We start from the raw sequence: 18,485 nt of genomic DNA on the forward strand, positions 1-18,485 counted from the left end.
AATGCAGCGTATAGGGCATTGAACATTAGCCTCTCTACTAGCATCCCAGTCTGCAAATTTGAGCTAATTATGGATACCTAATGACATGTTTGGTCCAATTTTGTGAACCATTTTTTTTTTTTTGGCTGCCAAAAATAAAATAGTATTGGAATTATTGAAAGTGTGTACGAGGGAGGCGTAGAAGCCGCTAGGTCATTTTGGTGTCAACGTGTGTAAATCCATGCTTTAATTTATTGTACATAACCGATATATGTGTACTATAGTCTATATACACAAATTTGATAAATTTTTTACTAAAAAAATATAAACAAACGGCTCTCTTCTGTGGCTGAAAGAGCTGACCCCATCTTAAAAATTCCCCTCTCCACCAGTTTTCCCAATTCCGATAAAAATAAAAATCAAAAATCAAAATCCCAAGATTTATTGCTCAAGCAGCAGGAAGCACCCATTTGTGTGTATAGCGTTAATAGGAGAGAAAAAAGCAAAGCTAAAAATCATAAAAAATTCTCTGCGAGTCCACCGATTAAATCTGAAATCTCGAATCGGCTGATCGGACGGCAAGCGTCATCCGATGGGGGACTCGCCGGGAGAATCATTAGCTGGCGCCAGCGAACTTTCGAGGCTTGTGGAGCAAGCAAAGGAGTTGCAGGAGGCGGCGGCGTCGCTCATCTCCCGCACCTCCCGCGAAGAGGATGCGCTCCGCCAGCGCGTGGCGTCGCTTGATTCTCGCATCAACTCGCTGCGCAGCTCCAAACACGACGACACAGTATGTTTCTGTAGATATTTGCAAACGCATGCGACTGTATATTACTGTCATTTGTTCTTGTTTAATGTTTTTAATTAGTAGTATTATTTTTTCTAAATTTGCTAGTTGGAGGATGAGTTGGTGAGAGCCAGATACGTGTTGAGTGAAGGAGATGCGGCGGCGTATCTTCCGAGCAAATCTCACGGTTTGTGGTTTTTCGTTTACTACTTCATTTAGTGTTTGTATTTAGGGGAATGGATTAATATAGTGGTTTAATTATGTGACTGTAGGAAGATTTTTGAGGATGTTTTTGGGACCGATTAATGTGCGGGCAAATAGGAAGGATGTGCAGTTGAAAGTAAAAGAAGAATACAATAACTTCAGAGTACGATCCTATTAGCATTTTCTGGTGTCAATCTCTGTGTGTTTGCTTGTTCGTATGTGTGTTTTGTTAATGTTTCATTACTTGCTTTTACTGTCTATTTGATTGTGATTATAGTATCAAGTTGGTCGAGTTTGTGTCGTTTAGGCTATGAGCTTAGCCAGTTAAAGTAATTGAGTGTTGGAATGGCAGGATAGAACGTCGTATCTGTTCCTGTTTTTGCCGTCTTTGCTGCTAGTGCTGAGGTCTTGGATTTGGGATGGATGCTTACCTGCATTGCCAGTTCAACTTTACCAGGTATTATATGGCGAGGGTTTCCTTTTGTACCTACCTAATGCATCTTGTGGATGTTCAAAAGTTATATCGAACTGAATGTCTTCATCCAGGCATGGTTGCTGTATCTCTACACAGGTTTGGCCTTGAGAGAAAACATCTTGCGAGTTAACGGAAGTGATATACGTCCATGGTAACTGGAAACATATCTGACCTTGTTCTCTACGATTAAGAAGTTATCATTTGAGCTGAAGCATCTTAATAGAAGTTTTGTGTCTTTTGAGAAAGAATCTGGTTTCTTTCTCTGAAAGAGCACAGGTTGCTTGTGTTAACCTCCTACAAGTTGTGTTGGTATTTCTACATGTATTACTGCTTAAGTTAGGAATATAACAAAGTCAAAGACTTTCATAATTTTATCTTGGATGTAGTAAACAAGGGGGGAAGACCTGCTTGAACTATAGTGACCATGAGAATTACGAGCAGTTGCAAGATAAAAGTCCACCGCTTTTGAATGTCAGTATGCAAGCCTTTTTTATTGATTGCAATAGTTGTCTGTGCCTTGCCAACACTTTTTGAGGGTCAAGTAATGCACATTATTCGAAGGGTAGCTCAATACTGCACAACAAAAGTTAACCTGCTAGTTTGGTTTAACTGCTGTATGCTACATCTTAGTTGGTCTTCTGACCTGGATATTATAGATAAATCCCAACTGCAGGTTTTCTTTTCTGTGGGACTGAGACTCGTAATTGTATTATGCAAGAGAGTGCATATTTAATTAAATTAAGATTTCACTTATGCAGGTGGATTAAACACCATTATTGTGCTATGGCTATGGCTCTTATTAGTCTTACTTGGGAGAATGAGAGAGGACCTGATTGTGCTCAGAAACAGGTGGTTTATGCATTATCATTTTTTTCCCTTACAAACAAAAATGCTCAACAACCAGCCAACTAGAAAATTAAACTAGCATAGATACTTTGTTTTGTTCATCTATCTGGTTCTTTCTTCTGCTCCATCTATATATTGTGTGATCAAAAGCAAAATGGTCATGCAGAGAGGCGTTGAGCTGTTTCTACGATGGGCTATCATGCAAGGAGTTGCAATGATTCTTCAGAATAGATATCAGAGGCAAAGACTTTATACACGTATTGCACTTGGCAAGGTAACAAGTTACCCTCTTGAGTTTTGAGTTGCTCTGTGATTCACTCTCTTGCACAGGATTGGTCGTAGGAAACTTTTGACTCCATTTTCGTATTGCCCTTGTACATTTTCTTACTCATTTGATGTTATATTTGTATGCACTTTTGCATTATTAACAAATTGTTTGGCATGTGATTTTCAAATATTGTTGCATAATCAATCATCATTTTGCATGATATTAAGGACTCCTCGTCTCTTATTTTGTTTGTTTCACTTTTGGATAAAGTTATTATCCGCCTTGTCCATTCAGTCTTACTTCCCATGAAAAGATTATATAGCCTTATCGTATTTCTGGAAGTCCCTGGAGCTTTGCCAAGCTATTGACTATGGATTTTTTTTTTTTAATGTAAAAACTACTATTCCTATGCAAAACAAACATGAACTTTGTTTATTGAAAATCTATTTTGATGTTGCTTTTGTTGTAGGCAAGAAGAATGGATGTTGTTTGGGGGGAAACTGCTGGAGTGGAGGGTCAGTTATTGCTGCTGTGTCCTATACTTTTTGTACTGCAGGTATGTGAATGACTAACCATCTCTTCTCTCTCTCTCTCTCTCTCTCTCGGTAGTACCATGGTTAAGACTTGATTCACTAGCCCCCCTTCATAGTAGGCTAGCCACTCAAAACTATCATTCTAATTTAGTGAGTATTTTGGTCCCTGTTTTAGGGTTTCGAAGCCTATGTCGGTGTCTTGTTGCTTAAAACGGCACTTGCTGGATTCAGTACAGATTGGCAGGTGGAGTATTCATGATTCGCAACTTTATTGTCTAATTACTTGAGAATATTGAGTTAGAGTTGATATCATAGGGAATAAGATGTTGACGCATACCTATTTCAGGTTATTACGTGCGGGATTGTATTCATAATCATGGCTGTTGGGAATTTCGCTAACACGGTGCAGACTCTGGTGACCAAATCTAAGGTGAAGGCAAAAATAAAGAAAGGTAAAAGCAGGCAAGAATTAAACCACGGATCTGGCAATAAGAGCTTATGATGAAGAGGAGGGCTCTCATTGGTAATAACGGTAAGGAAGGCTTAATTTACTCAGTTTGTATCTAGCAACGGGATTTTGACCTTTGTGCATGGGGGCTGTTGACTGCTTTCTGACACTGACATATTTCAAGAGTTTAGAGGTTGACTTATTGTCCTATACCAAATCTCGTGTTACTTATGATATACACGTTCTAATTTGTTAAGAGTTTTTACTTGTATAAACGTCGCCCCGTGTACAATTATTTTCCATAATTTTATTTAACGAAGCTTTGAAGAAGCCAAGCCAAGTCAGTTCGAACTATACACAATAAAAGCACCGGCAGCGGCAGCATATCATATTTGCGAATGTTGGAAGCAAAGGCATTTTTTGTTCCTTGATTTACAAGTATACATGGAAGCAAAGGCATCTTTTGTCCACCGACAAAAAAGTACTTGGTAGATAACATTGTTCAATTTCAAGATTATTTTCTACAACTCATGAAGGACACTGTGGATGTCCTTGAGCTCCTCCAACTCTTCCCCGCTTGCAATTCCAGGATCAATATAGCATAACTGGAAAAGAAACCAACTTACTTTACTTTTAAAATCACACACAGACTAACGGAGTTGAGGGTAAAGACACGACGAACCTGGTATTGCGGCTTCTTCAAAGTGTGCGTGCCTCTCTTTATCAATTTCTGCCAACCAGCATTTTCCCTCAGAGATTTCTCCAGAGCTCCTGTTCTCTACCACAAAATTAAATCCGAAATCAAATATTTTAGAGTTTTCAGCAGGTATCTGGAAAGTTCTAAATTCAATTTATACTAAATATTCAGCTTTAGGAATGAGAGCTCAGGCTCTCGTAGCCACAACTAGATTAACCAACACGAGTTCAACAATTCTGCTCTCAAGTAGACACTAACAAATCTATGCTTATCAAACTTCAAAACTTCCCAATATTTACACTTGAATCTGGTCATTTCCACCACCAGAACTGTGATTCAGGCATTGATTACAGAGCATTAAAAAATAAAACAACCAAAATAGGACTTAGAATCATTAAAGGTGAGACCATACTCTATAAGATGATGAGTAGATTCTCAAGTTATAAATACTCTTTATACTAACTCCATAAACATCAAAATTCCAAGCTGCAAACAACTTTTTTACATGGCTACAATCCATGCACTAGCATGACAGTGCCATAGAAGGAAACAACACAACCAAAAGTAGCACAAGGGAAAATCTCAAGTAACCAAGCACAGCAACAAAGTTCAGGTGTCTTTCATCGCTGTGCTAGGCCTGGTAACTAACCAATGAAATCCATATATTACTGTCAACATGTAGTCTCTCAACAGAATATACTTTCAAGCATCATGGCCATACAATTAGCAAATTGTTAGATATACGCACATACATATTGAAGGATCCTATGAGTAATATAGACAAATTATAGTCATGAAGGTGATATCCAAATTTGCAGCTTCATAGAGGCTACACAAATTCCACCTTTAAACACAATTTCGAAATTAGCATCATATCTCTGGACAAATATAGAAACATCGTTGACATATTTAGTTGATGGATTATGAAGGCAAATAAATTTTCTTACTTCACCAGGATCCAGAATTAGTAAGTTGTACTGCTGCATCCCGTTCCTCTCAGACTTAGTTTGAATGCCAACAATGGTTCTTGAATGGCCATCATGTTGGAAGTACAGTGGCCTGGTTGGGAATTCTCAGCATAAGTTAAGATTGTCTCACACATATTCAAATTAAAGTGGGTCATCATAATATAAGTACCTAAAGGATTTTTAGGTTAAATACAATATGTACTTACGATTTCTCACTAAGAACAACGCGATGATTGCCTGATCTATCCGCATTGCTGCTAGAAAAGTATTTCCAAACCCACCGAGCAAGAACCTGATGACCCTTACCCTGAATCCCGGGTAAAACACTAGAATCTCTATAGCTTTCTTTCCCAGAGGATACTGAGACTGAAGAGCCTACTTTCCCCTTTGAAAGAAACCTGTCCATTGGACCATAAACCTCTGTGGCTTTCCTAGTAGAAAAATCCACAATTCTGGCACGCAGACCAAAGGAACGGAATAGTGCAGCACACTCGGTGGTCCCAATCCAATTTCTCTGTGCCATAGATTTTCCGATCAAAATCATCTGAGCCAGGGGGGTCGAAACCTTTTTCCCAGGCAAGTTCAAGCCATCTCTGAAGTGATTCAATATTAGGTACAAACCCAGAACCACCATAAAGGACTTGTCTTGCTTCTTGTCTTTGTTTGATCAAGTGAGAGCTGAGCATCTGGATATTACGCCACCCACATCCCCAACCAACATCATGGGATACAGTGCTCTGAAAATGATCAATATACCCACACAATACAGTTCTTGAGCTTCCTGATTCTGATTCCAAACATTTTCTCAGCATAATCATCAAATCACCTTCAATTTTGTAGAATGCCTCCTGTTTCTGTGAGAGGACTAGAGAAACTCGTGCGTGATCATTATGGTTCCCTCCACTTGCAGTTGTAGCTACCTTGGCACTCAATACCAGAAGAGCTGCTCGGAGGGCTATCCCAAGAGGCTAGCTCACAAATTGAAAAATCTTTATTCTGCAAACAAAATTATATATTCATCAATTGCGAAGAATACCGATTGCTTCTGCGAGCAGACAACCTAGATTATTGAAGTAAAGCGCCTTATCACCTCGTTTCAATTATAATAACACTTCACAGTGTGGCAGAGCTTAAGGAACAAAATTACGCCAAACTGATACGACAACTTAGATACTTATTTTCAATTTGCAAAGTGGCTGACTGTATCTTAATCCGACAAACAGAAAAGTTTAAATAACCTAGTAACTTAATCAGCAATCACAAAAGTTAAACAATCGCAAACTCGAAAAGCGAATATAAATCCAATAGACATAGAACACACAGCTGGAGATGGACTGGGCGGAAGAAGAGCGATTCGGCGCGCGAACTCGATATCTCTCGCCTCATCTTCATCAATGAAAGTGCTGATTCGCATGTCTGAAGAATTGATTGAACTTGAAAATCAACAATAATTAACAAAATCAGATGTAAACTATCGCGTTAACAAAAGACCAAAAGATATTGGAGAGAATACCTCTGTAGTTCGTGAGTCGGAACGCTGAAATTACAAATAGGGCAAGCTGAGAAATCCATGAACAGAACAGAACAGAACTCAGAATTTTGAAATTATAATTTGTGTTTGGATTAACCGCGGAAAAGGGGGTCATTTGTGTGCGAATGCTGTATTTCCATTTTTCGAGGAATACTACTTTTTTTTTTCTCTCTTTTCTCTTTTGAGTTGAATGTAGTCTTAATTTTCTTTAGATTTTTGGATATATTATGCAATCTGAATCAGTTGAGAATTTGAGATTATTTTGCGATACTTACGCAGTTTACGATAAACTAGCATTTGTATCCCGGAAATATTTTTATAAAATTAATATCAACTCAATTATCATATTTATAAATATAATTAAAAAATTAATAAAATTGATATTATAAAAAAGTTAAAAATTTGAAAAATAAATTTATTCAAAAAAAGGTGAGCGTGGATAGATAATTTTTTAAATTTAAATATTTTAATAAATATAACTTTTAAATTTTAAATTAAATATTTATATAAAATATATTAAATTAAAGTTCTTTTCGTAATCTTCAATTTGATATACGTATTAAATATTTTATAATTAATCAAATTTCATAATTTTAAAAATAAACAAAAAAAAGAAAAATAAAAATAAAATAAAAGGAAAAAATATACTTACAAATAAACTTTCGATTGAAATCAATGTGAAATTAATTTATAATATATCTTATCGAATTTTAGATTCATGAGATTCAAAAATTAAATAAGGTATGAAATTATTAAAATTAATTTCTTTTTCTTTTTGATAAAATTTGAAATTAATTTCAAATTAAAATATTAACATTTTAAGCTAGAATAGATTCTCATCAAAGGACTATGTAGAATCGACCATCAAAAGTTTAAATTTGACTAGATGTATTATTTGAGAGAAAAGATACACGTTTTTTGGACTATGCTATTCATATTGCTTCTCCAAGTGTCAGAAACACAAAACACTATTCTTATTCTTTCAAAACGAAAAAATTATAAGAAGATGAAAGAAACAAAATAAATATGTGGAAATAAAAATACAAAAATTCACGTAATCCTCTGTATAGCCATATAAGTGGCTGGTCAAGTGACTTATTGTTTGGTAGAATTATGATTGGAATTGGGGATCAGAAAATCAAACAATGTTTATATTACTAACGGCCCAGCACTCTCTCTCCCTTTGATATTTTAGCCCAATAGCTGACTTGTGGAATATGGGGATCATATATTTCATATTAATGCTTTAGTATTTTTAAAAAAACTCAATATATATATATATATATAGGGAAGAGTTCAATGGAGACCACTCCCCTATATAGAGAATGAAGACCAAATCAGAGTCATTGATCTCACCAAAATCAATGAATCAGATTCATCTGAATTCTTCAAATTTAGGAAATCCCGTAAATTTCTCATTTTTCAATTTTGGGAACCAACGAATATTATTATGAACTTACGAATATAAATATGTTTATTTGTATGTTCATTTGTTTTTATACGAACATATCGACGAACATTAGTATGTTCATTTGTTTTTTATACGAACACATTGACGAACATTAGTATGTTCGTAAGTTCATAATAATGTTCGTTGGTTCCCAGAATTGGAAAATGAGGAATTTACGGGATTTTCTAAACTTGAAGAATTTGGATTAATCTAATTCATTGATTTTGGTGAGATCAATGGCTCTGATTTGGTCTCTATTATCTATATAGGGAAGTGGTCTCCATTGAAGTTGACCATATATATATGGGGTTAGCTTCTATGGAGACAACTCCCCTACATAGAGAACAAAGACCAAATCATGTGCGTCGATCTTGCTTAATCTATCGGTTCATATAACTTCCTGATTTGATTTTTCATGTAATTAAATACTGGTTGATTAAATCCACTGAAATCTGGGATCACGTTGAATAAATCTCGAAAATTTCGAAACTTCCTGTTCTGGGACCGATCCGTCAATGAACATAATATGTGAACATTATTATGTTCATTTGTTTTCCTACAAAAATATCGACGAACATTAGTATGTTCATTTATTTTTTTACGAAAATATCGACAAATATTAGTATGTTCATTTATTTTTTACGAACATATAAATGAAAATTAGTATGTTCATTTATTTTTTTACGAACATTAGTATGTTCATTAGTATTTTCTTCGAACATATCAATGAACATAATATGTGGATACATTATTCACGTAACAAACTCTTCATCAAAATAATATTCCATAAATAAAAGATCTCTTATATCTATGACAATTGACGAAAATATCAAATCTTCACCAGATGAATCATTACCCTTGGATATACCAAGATCGACGCACAAGATTTGGTCTTCGTTCTTCGAATTTTTTATGGTCTTCATAAAACTTTTAGGCTGTGTTTACTTTGATGGATAAATTTATCCATGAAAAATGATGGATAATAAAAATTTATGCCTTTAAATGTCTCATTTCTTTTCCCATATTTTACACAAAAGAGAAGTTCACTATTTTTCCTTTCTTATTTTCACTTCAAGGATGAGTAATAATATTATCCCTAATAATATTATCTCTCCTAAAATGGAGGGATAATATTATCCATCCTTGAAGTGAAAATAAGAAAGAAAAAAATGCTTTTGTGTCAAATGTTTGAAAAGAAATGAGACATTTAAAGGCATAAACTTTTATTATCCATCATTTTCCATGGATAAATTTATCCATCAAAGTAAGCACAACTTAAGAGTATAAAATAAGAATAGATTTACATCATTGATCTACTCATAATTTAACTATTAAGATTTAATTTGAAATCATATATAAATGTATGAATTCTATGTAGAATACGTATGAATCTGTTGTGTAAATGTCTGAATTGTGAAACATAAAATTTTCGCTACGTACAAAATTCGAACTCAAGACTATAAGTTCATCCAATAAGGCGATGAATTAACCGTGGATCTTGATGATCTAAGGGCAGAAAATGATTCTTATTTCAAATTTTAAAAGGTGTTTTTATTATATTATATTATTCTCTCCGTCCACCAAAAGTATGACATTTTTGGTGAGCACAAGTCTTAATAAAATTGAGGATCTCCACTCATTTTCAGCTAGTGCCTGTGGTGAGGCACGACCCACAAGCGATGGAGGTGAGTTTGCTGCCCTTTCCTTCTACTGATTCACCTTCTTCTCTCTTCATTTAGTCGGGGATTTCCTGCATTCCGCCAGAACTTTGAGACCTCCGCTCAACCCTGACTGATGGAACACCGAGAAGCCTTCCCCATTTATTGTTCAACCCAGGCCAGCCCAAGCATTGTTCTGTTTGGATATCGTACTGCTAAGCAGTCTTTAAGTAAAGTAGGTGATATGCCAATCTAGTTGCCCCTGAAATGTTCGATAAATCGAAGATAAAATATGGATTGATGGCCATTTTGAGAGCGAAGCTAAGATTTCGGTATGTCTTATATCCTTTCGATCGAGTGACAACTTCATTTCCTTCATTGCCCTTTGTTTGATGTTTGACAAAAGTGAAGAAATAAATAAATGGAAGATGCCTTTGGAATTTGTTTTTCTTAGTCAGTATAAGGAAAGTTTCTCGGGCTAAGGTACAGGCAACTCGGTCACATGTGCTCGTGAAAAATGGTCCTACTATTGTATGAGATATGTGGTTGTGATTGAATTTATGATGTTTTTTTTTAAATAAGGTGTATTTATAATTATAAAAGTTTAGAAAAAGATGTTGGACTGTGTTCTAAAAAGAATAGTATCATACTTTTGGTGGAAGTAAAAAATGACAAAGTGTCATACTTTTCATGGACGGAGATAGTACTAAAAATACCCAACTTAGAACAAACTAAATTATATTCAAACCAATAATCAAGCTAGTATAAATTAGATCAATTATATAAACAATTGAAAATACAACTCACATGCTGGGGAGATTTGAATCAATAACTTCTTACAGAAAGAACTTTGATATCAACTTTGTTACTTGGACTAGACCTAATCAATAACTTTTTTTTTTTTGATAAACGACATAAGTAAATAAAAAAAATTAAAGGCCGCATCACGATGAACTCGAACCCAGGACCTCAGACCTTAGACATTAACTACCTACTATTAGGCCAACACACACACAAATCGACACCTTTTTGAGTTATAATTAGTGTTCCTTTACGAAGAAGGGAGAATTGTAAATGGCAGTCCAATCATACTTACAATTTGAAATTGAGACAATTAGGCTTTTGAATTTTCATGTCAAACAATAAAATAGGAGTTTGAAATTGTATTTTTAGGCTCCAAAGTATAGATTTTGACCAAAGACGAAATATTTTCTCTGTTTATAAGATGAAAAGCTAATTCATTGATATGTACCATCTATTTATTTATATTATTATGCGATCACATTAACAAAAAAGGACGCGAAACACTTCAAAAACTGTGATTTATTCAAGGTTGATGTTTTTAACCGAAGAAATTTAGTAAAAGATCAAGGGCAATATCAAAGTAGACATGTAGATCTCAACTATATATATATATATAGGGGTGCGCTCCAATGAGACCCCCCTATTTTTCGTGTAACATGAGTACAATGAATAAGACATATAATACTAATGAACAAAACGTATATCTAATGAACAAGATGTATATACTGATGAAAAATAAAATTTAAAAAAATCGTAATGAATAAGACATATATACTGATGAACATGGCCGTATATACTGATGAACAATGCAGTACATACTGATGAATAATAAAATTTAAATATTCTGCTCCCTCTAGGCTTCGAACCCTGCGAAAAAAAATCACCCTCCAAATACAATATCAACCATAGAATTGATAAAATAAACGCATCATATCGTGCCCTAGATCTCACTAAAATTAGGGGGTCTCATTGGAGCGGCCCCCTATATATATATGTTTACAATATCGTACCTGCCAAACTTTGACAATATTAATGAACTTATTTTGTCAAAAACGAACTAAATGAACATTTTTTCCCCTCGATACTCGATGTCCCAACATGATGTGGTGGTGGCTGGAGATCTAGAATTAAGCAGAGTTTCCACAAAATAAAATAGATATGATTTAATTAAGCATAATTTTTTTAGATATTAAGCTCTTTATTCGTATAAAAAAATTGAAATGGACATATATGGAATGTCCAACAGAATATTCCATTGTGAAACACCATCATCACTACTGATTAGAATACAGAAAGGAAAAATAATAGCAAATGTTTTTCGTCATCTTTCGTTAGAAACTTTGAGGTCATAATTGGAGTTTTGGCCTTTTCTTCCTTGGATTTTTAGACTTCTTTCAGGACTTACGACTTATTATTAGGTACAGTTGATTGATGCATAATTAAGTTTAATAAAATATGAAATTGCCTCTTGTCCAAATACATATATATTTTTGCAATAGATAACATAATTACGCATGATGACAATCTTACTTAGCCACTATATTTTTCTAAAATTTGATAAACGATGGATAATTGGAAGCAAGATGACAATTAACTTCTTAAGCATGAAGTTCTTCTATTCGCCTTTATATAGAGAACACATAAATATGTCTAGCTTGATAAGAACTCTTTCATGATAATGATGATCGAATCCTCTAATAGTTATCCTTCAAGAATATAGAGTCCATTCGTCTTCTGCTGATCAGATTCGCAAGATAAGAATATCTGTTGAAGTATATCTTATGTATAATTCTACTTGAATAAGGAGTCTTGTATTTATCCATAAGTTTATCACAACTTCTGAACGTGTATCACTTCATGTACCTAATTTCGCAAGTACAATTTACATAATGACAAATAACAAAGAGTATCCATACTCTAACAAAATATGTAAAATATATCTATTCAAAATAACGACTACATCAACTACGTCATTATGTTTTATTTCATTTTGAAAGTGTTGGTTTTATTTAAGACATACTTTACATCTTTTATTCGCGAGAATGACAATAACAAATAAGTCAGTATCCATAAATAAGTTGTTTATAATGTGTGATTAACCGTAATTCGTTAATTGATGAAATTTTCGTTCATTTCAAAATTTGAACCCAAATTTGAATGAATATTTGTGTATTACAAACAACTTATTTATATTTATACTGATTTATTTATATTAATTTTCATTTTCACGAAAAAAAATAATATGTTCATTGGATTCAATCAGTATATATATGTATGGATAAATTAGTAGGAGAGCACTAGGTTTGTTAATTTTATTCAAAATGTATTCAACACTTATACACCACATATATATAAGTGGACACATCATCATCATCAATTAGTAGGAGAGCGTTCGTTTGGTTAATTAGATTAATTATATCTCTAACTATTATTGAACCAAAACAATATACTGCCGTGATACGGACCAAATAATAACTACTCTTCAATCTTCATCATCATTCACGCCAAAACTATGAATGCACAACTCTAAATTTTTGTGTGTTTCTACTCTTTTTTTTTTGTTTGTTTTTTTAACCAACTCCTAACTTTTATTAGTGCATACGAGAATTAACTATCTATTATATACACCCACATGACATGCTCACCACAAGTATGGTAATCTCGAGTAGGAGGCCAATTCCACCAACCATTATTTCCTTAACTTGTATCGCTTTAGAAAATTGACGAAAAAAATTTAATTTCTACGATCTTTCTTGATTATACTATAATGTTGTAACCAAAAATAGGCGATACGTGCTTAATTAAAACACCTGATCTCATATTTACAAAAAAAAATAAATAGTGTAATTTTAAAATAGTTTAAATACTTCCTTCGTCCGCCAAAAGTATAACATTTTTCATGAAATGATTTTTATGTACTTGAGATATGGTCCCATCATTATATGAAATGAGTGGTTGAGATTGAATTAAGATTAAATTTTTTGTAAATAAATAATATTTGTAAGGATAAAAAATAAGAATAATATGTGGGTCGTGCTCTAAAAAGAAAAATACTATATCATATTTTTGGTGGACAGCTAAATAACAAAAGTAATCATATTTTTCATGGACGGATGAAGTAATAATTTCATGAGAGATAAGAATTGAATATACATTTATCACAAATAATTGCTTTCCTTTAATTTTCATGACATCTATACTATGTTAAAAAGGGAGTTCTCAATTTCAAATTGATTTGAAATGGCAATTTTGAAAATATTTTTAATATGAAGGTTAGGAATTAAATAATCCATTCACAACCCCACTATCTCTCACTCACGTCACGTTCTTGCATATCTAATTAAACTATTAAAGCCCACTAACTCATGAAAGGTTAATTTATTTACAATTCTATAATCTATAAAAAAAAGTTTATTTTCTTTTTCTTTAACTTTTTATTTCTTTGTTTTATTTCTTTCTAAAATTATGGAATTCGCTTAATTATAATATATTTAATATGCATATTAAATTAAAAATCACGACAAGAGCTTTAATTTGATATTTTATGTACATATTTTATTTGAAATATAAAAGTTTATTTATTTAAAGATTAAAATTTTAAAAAATCTCTCTCTTCTCTCATCTTTTTTTGAATAAATCTATTTTCAATTATTTTTTATTTTTAACTTGTTTTTTTTGTCTTTACATAATATCAATTTTTATTATTATGAATTCTTTTTTATTTTTTCATTTTTCAATATTCAAATAAAATATATCTAATTACTTAAAGTTAATTTTTATTAAATTTATAAATATGATATTGAGTTGATATCAATTTTATATAAATTTAAAAATATAAAAATGTTCTCCATGCATTGTACAGGGTGCAAATGCTAGTAGTGTTTAAACATCGATACCAAAATTAGAAGTAAAATGTCAAGTTTGCCCGTCAAGAAGTAATAAAAAAATAAGTTAATCAACTTAATTTATTTAGTTTTCAGGCTAATCCTATTGAATTTGGACTATTTTCGGTTCAGTTCATTCGAACTAAATCTTTATTGAATTAAATTTTGTTGACATTGATACCATTTGCTTTATTTAGACCGAACTTTGGACTTGAGATTAAATTGAAAGACAATAGCAATTATTAATACAGAAGCACCCAAAGCCAAAGGGTGATGAGATGAAATTCAGTGTCCCACAATTTTATGTATGCCGTTGTGTTCTATGTTTATATCTATTTAAAAAATAAAATTTATTATAATATTCTGAAGAGTAAATTGCATGAAAATACCTGACTTTAAACTAAAATTTAGTTTTTTGACAATCTTTTTAATTGTAGCAAAAATTTTAATGACATTTCAATTGATAGCAATGTTCGTCTGGAGTAATTTTTCGCTCAAATTAAATTTGAGTTGGCAACCGTACCACCAACGTGGAAGCCGAAATGCCAATGTGGCGTCAGAAATGTCAAATCACACCCACCCTCCCCCTCCCACGTCACTTTCTCTCTTCCCCCTTCCCCTCTCCCCATCAGCTTTCCCATTTTCTCTACCTCCGTCAGACGCTTCTCCTTCCCCATCCCCTACCGCCGCCACTTCCTCTGCCCCATTCCTCTGCTTCCATCTCGCAGAAGCAGACAACTGTAAGCCCGACAGCTGCCGCAGAGGCGGCCCTCAAATTCGATTCCCCTTCCAAATTCTGACCAAACAACCCCCAAACTGCGGGTACCCAGGTTTCGACATCTACTGCAGTGAAAGAGGCGAAACGATGCTCGATCTGCCCATCACAGTCAACCTCACGGTGAAGAGAATTCCCTACAAATCTCAACGAATCGATCTCTTCGACCCCAAAAATTGCCTCAGGCTGAAGCTCCAAACCTTAAATCTCTCCTCGTCTCCCTTCATAAAATTGTGTGCCGTCGCCGAAAATTACGCGCTACCGAACAACTCAACGGAAAATTTTCAGTGTATTGAAATATATATTAATAGTGTGTTTCCAGATGCAGATCTTCCATTCTTTAATGGCTTTTGTGTGCGGTTCTGTTCGAAGATAGAGAGAGGATTAGCGAGGGAGAGGGGGGTGGCTGCTCGACAGCTGTCTCTCCGACGAGTTTCTAAAAGGGCGGGGTAGAGAAAGTGGTGGTGGTGGGGGATAGGGAAAGGGGAAGCGTCTGACGGAGGTGGAGAAATGGGGAGAGCCGACGGGGAGAGGGGGAGCGAGGGGAAGAGAGAAGAGTGACGTAGGAGGGGGAGGCTGGGTGTGATTTGGTATTTCTAATGCCACGTTGGCATTCTGGCTTCCACGTTGGTGGTCCGGTTGCCAACTCAGATTTAATTTGGCCGGAATATTACTCCGGACGAGCATTGCTATCAATTGAAACGTCGTTAAATTTTTTGCTACAATTAAAAAGATTGTCAAAAAACTAAATTTTGGTATAAAGTCAGGTATTTTCATGCAATTTACCCTATTATGAATTATATTTAATTTTTATTTCAAAAAAATTATTTTTTTTAAAAAGTATATGCCATGACTTTGAATTTATCAATCTATTATTAGCTAATAAAGTGAAATTAAATGATAAAAAATAATTATATACTCTAGATTGATGGAATAAACCTTAATTAATAATCACAAAATTAAACTAAAGCATATAAAATTGAAATTGAAGAAAAAAAAATAAAAAAAATTAAAATATTAAAAATGGGACACAAAGTGTGGTATACTGAATCTCATTCCAATGGCTGATTTAACAAGTCACATTTCGACTAATTCTTTAGTATCGTACTAAGAATTGCATAAAAAAAGGAGGTACATTCTGGACGGGGTTATTGTGCTAAATGAGGTAATCGAAGAGGTCAAAAAAAGGAAGAAGGGCTCAATCCTGTTCAAAGTAGATTTCGAAAAGGCTTATGACACAATTGATTGGGACTTTCTGGACCAAATGCTCGACAGGATGAACTTCGGCTTAAAGTGGAGAAAATGGATCTCGGGTTGCCTTCTTTCTGCCACCGCTAACGTCTTGATCAATGGAAGTCCTTCGGGCGAATTCCAATTGGAAAGAGGACTCAGACAGGGGATCCTTTATCCCCCTATCTTTTTTTTATTGTCGCAGAGGGTCTTAATTTACTCACAGAGAGAGCTATTCAGAAATGGCTGATCGAACCTATTGAGCTTGGGAATAATGGCACAAAAATCTCTCATCTTCAATATGCGGACGACACAGTGTTCCTCGCCCCGGGGAAAGCTGAGAATGTTTGGACGGTGAAGTGTATTCTTAAAATTTTCGAACTGCTCTCAGGCCTAAAAGTCAACTTTGATAAGAGCTGTATTTTCGGGATTGGCATCCAAAGACCAATCAGAGATCAGTTGGCGGCAATTCTCGATTGTAAAGTCGAGGATCTCCCAACTAAATACTTGGGAATTTTGATTGGCGCTCGAATATCCCGAGTCGATGACTGGAAGTACTTGGTTGAAAAAATAAAGAGAAGAATTTTCAAGTGGATGAACCGAAAGGTCTCCTTTGTTGGCAGACTCACACTGCTCCGATCGGTCCTCTTATCTATTCCGATCTATCAAATGTCTTTCTCGATTTTGCCCAAGAAAGTGGTGGCTGATCTTCGCTCTTTGATGAGCAATTTTCTTTGGGGAGGGGAGGGCTTGGAGGAGAGAAAGATCCATTGGGTAAAATGGGATGATCTCTGTCAAGACACCCGAGAGGGGGGGTTCGGCCTAAAAGATCTGGAAAGCTTCAATTTGGCCCTTATGACTAAGTGGTTGTGGAGATTTTTGTCGGAGGAGCATTCCCTTTGGGTTCGGGTGGTGAAAGCTTGTAAGGGTGATTTGGAGTGGAACGAGGATGGCTTTTGTTTTGCAAGAAATAAGAAGGCGAAAGCCGGCTGGTGGAAGAAGATTTTGAAACTCAGTTGGGGGGAGGAAGGGAGATGGCTCAATGAAAATTTGAAAAGGAAAATTGGAGACGAAAAATCTAATTTGTTCTAGCATCACAGGTGGGCAGTAGAGAAAAGGCTTAAAGACAGTTTTCCAAGACTCTTTCGCTTGAGCAGTAACCAGGGGGGAACTCTTTTCGACATGGGTGGCTGGGCAGACGGAGTGTGGGAGTGGAGACCTCTTTGGAAACGGGTTCTGAGGGAGCGCGAGGATGCTCAGCTCTCTGAAATCCTCTCTATTATCAATAATTTCCCTCTTTTCGCAGGAAAGCAAGACGGTTGGAGATGGAAGCCGGACCCCAACAGAATCTTTTCTGCAAAGTCGGCTTACAAAATTATCCGTGGAGCTAGAGCTTTGAGCAGAAACCAACCGAAAAATCTAGCATTCTCGAAGATCTGGAAGGCCCCGGCACCCTACAAGATGAAGACAACAACATGGAGAATTGTCAAAGGGAAAATTGGTGAATAAGATTAAGACGAGACTGTGGAGCTGGACGAAGGTGTACAAGATGGAGCAGTCGTCACCTAATCTTCTCTCGTGGATGAGGAACTTGGATGTCTTCGATTGTTCCTGAGCCCGGCTGACCCAACCGCCGCTCTCTTTCCTCTCTTTCTGCTCTTCTTTGTGTGCTGTTCTTTGCCGGACTCTCTTCTTTCTGGTACCGCTGGTACCATGGTTTTAATATTACTTCCCTTTTCTTGATCAAAAAAAAAAAGAATTGCATAAAAAAACTACCATTTCTGTGGTCTAAATTTGTTGAAGGAAAAAAGTCTAGAGACAAATTGAATAAAATTCACCTTGCGTGATCAATCAACTTTCACGAGATCCACTTTTCTTGCTATTTTCAGATACATTGAACCTGGACAGCCTTCCTAAAGAAAAGGAAAGAAACTTATTAATGTAGTAGACT

At 34.9% G+C, this 18,485-nt stretch overlaps 2 protein-coding genes and 1 long non-coding RNA gene across 3 annotated transcripts; 1 reads left to right on the forward strand and 2 right to left on the reverse strand.

The window, feature by feature from the left end:
• The first annotated feature begins 261 nt into the window (after positions 1 to 261).
• LOC130993296 (uncharacterized) lies at positions 262 to 3,867 on the forward strand. Its single transcript, XM_057918130.1, has 10 exons — positions 262 to 766; positions 872 to 950; positions 1,036 to 1,130; positions 1,320 to 1,424; positions 1,514 to 1,593; positions 2,201 to 2,291; positions 2,455 to 2,562; positions 3,026 to 3,112; positions 3,265 to 3,333; positions 3,436 to 3,867. The coding sequence occupies exons 1-10, from the start codon at positions 572 to 574 to the stop codon at positions 3,589 to 3,591; spliced, it is 1,065 nt and encodes a 354-aa protein (XP_057774113.1). The 5' UTR covers positions 262 to 571; the 3' UTR covers positions 3,592 to 3,867.
• A 71-nt stretch (positions 3,868 to 3,938) lies between these two features.
• On the reverse strand, positions 3,939 to 6,929 carry LOC130993297 (uncharacterized). Its single transcript, XM_057918131.1, is given in 7 exon segments — positions 3,939 to 4,142; positions 4,220 to 4,315; positions 5,182 to 5,293; positions 5,409 to 5,710; positions 5,712 to 6,198; positions 6,524 to 6,618; positions 6,716 to 6,929. Coding segments are annotated over 5 exon segments (903 nt in total). The 5' UTR covers positions 6,021 to 6,198; positions 6,524 to 6,618; positions 6,716 to 6,929; the 3' UTR covers positions 3,939 to 4,058.
• Positions 6,930 to 16,340: 9,411 nt separating this feature from the next.
• LOC130993298 (uncharacterized) lies at positions 16,341 to 18,473 on the reverse strand. The gene is made up of 2 exons (XR_009091617.1): positions 18,100 to 18,473; positions 16,341 to 17,988 (listed from the first exon to the last, which is right to left on the reverse strand). It is a non-coding gene; the product is annotated as an uncharacterized LOC130993298 (long non-coding RNA).
• Positions 18,474 to 18,485: the final 12 nt, after the last annotated feature.

The sequence above is a fragment of the Salvia miltiorrhiza genome, chromosome 7 (genome assembly GCF_028751815.1).
Source record: "Salvia miltiorrhiza cultivar Shanhuang (shh) chromosome 7, IMPLAD_Smil_shh, whole genome shotgun sequence".
Lineage (NCBI taxonomy): Eukaryota > Viridiplantae > Streptophyta > Magnoliopsida > Lamiales > Lamiaceae > Salvia > Salvia miltiorrhiza.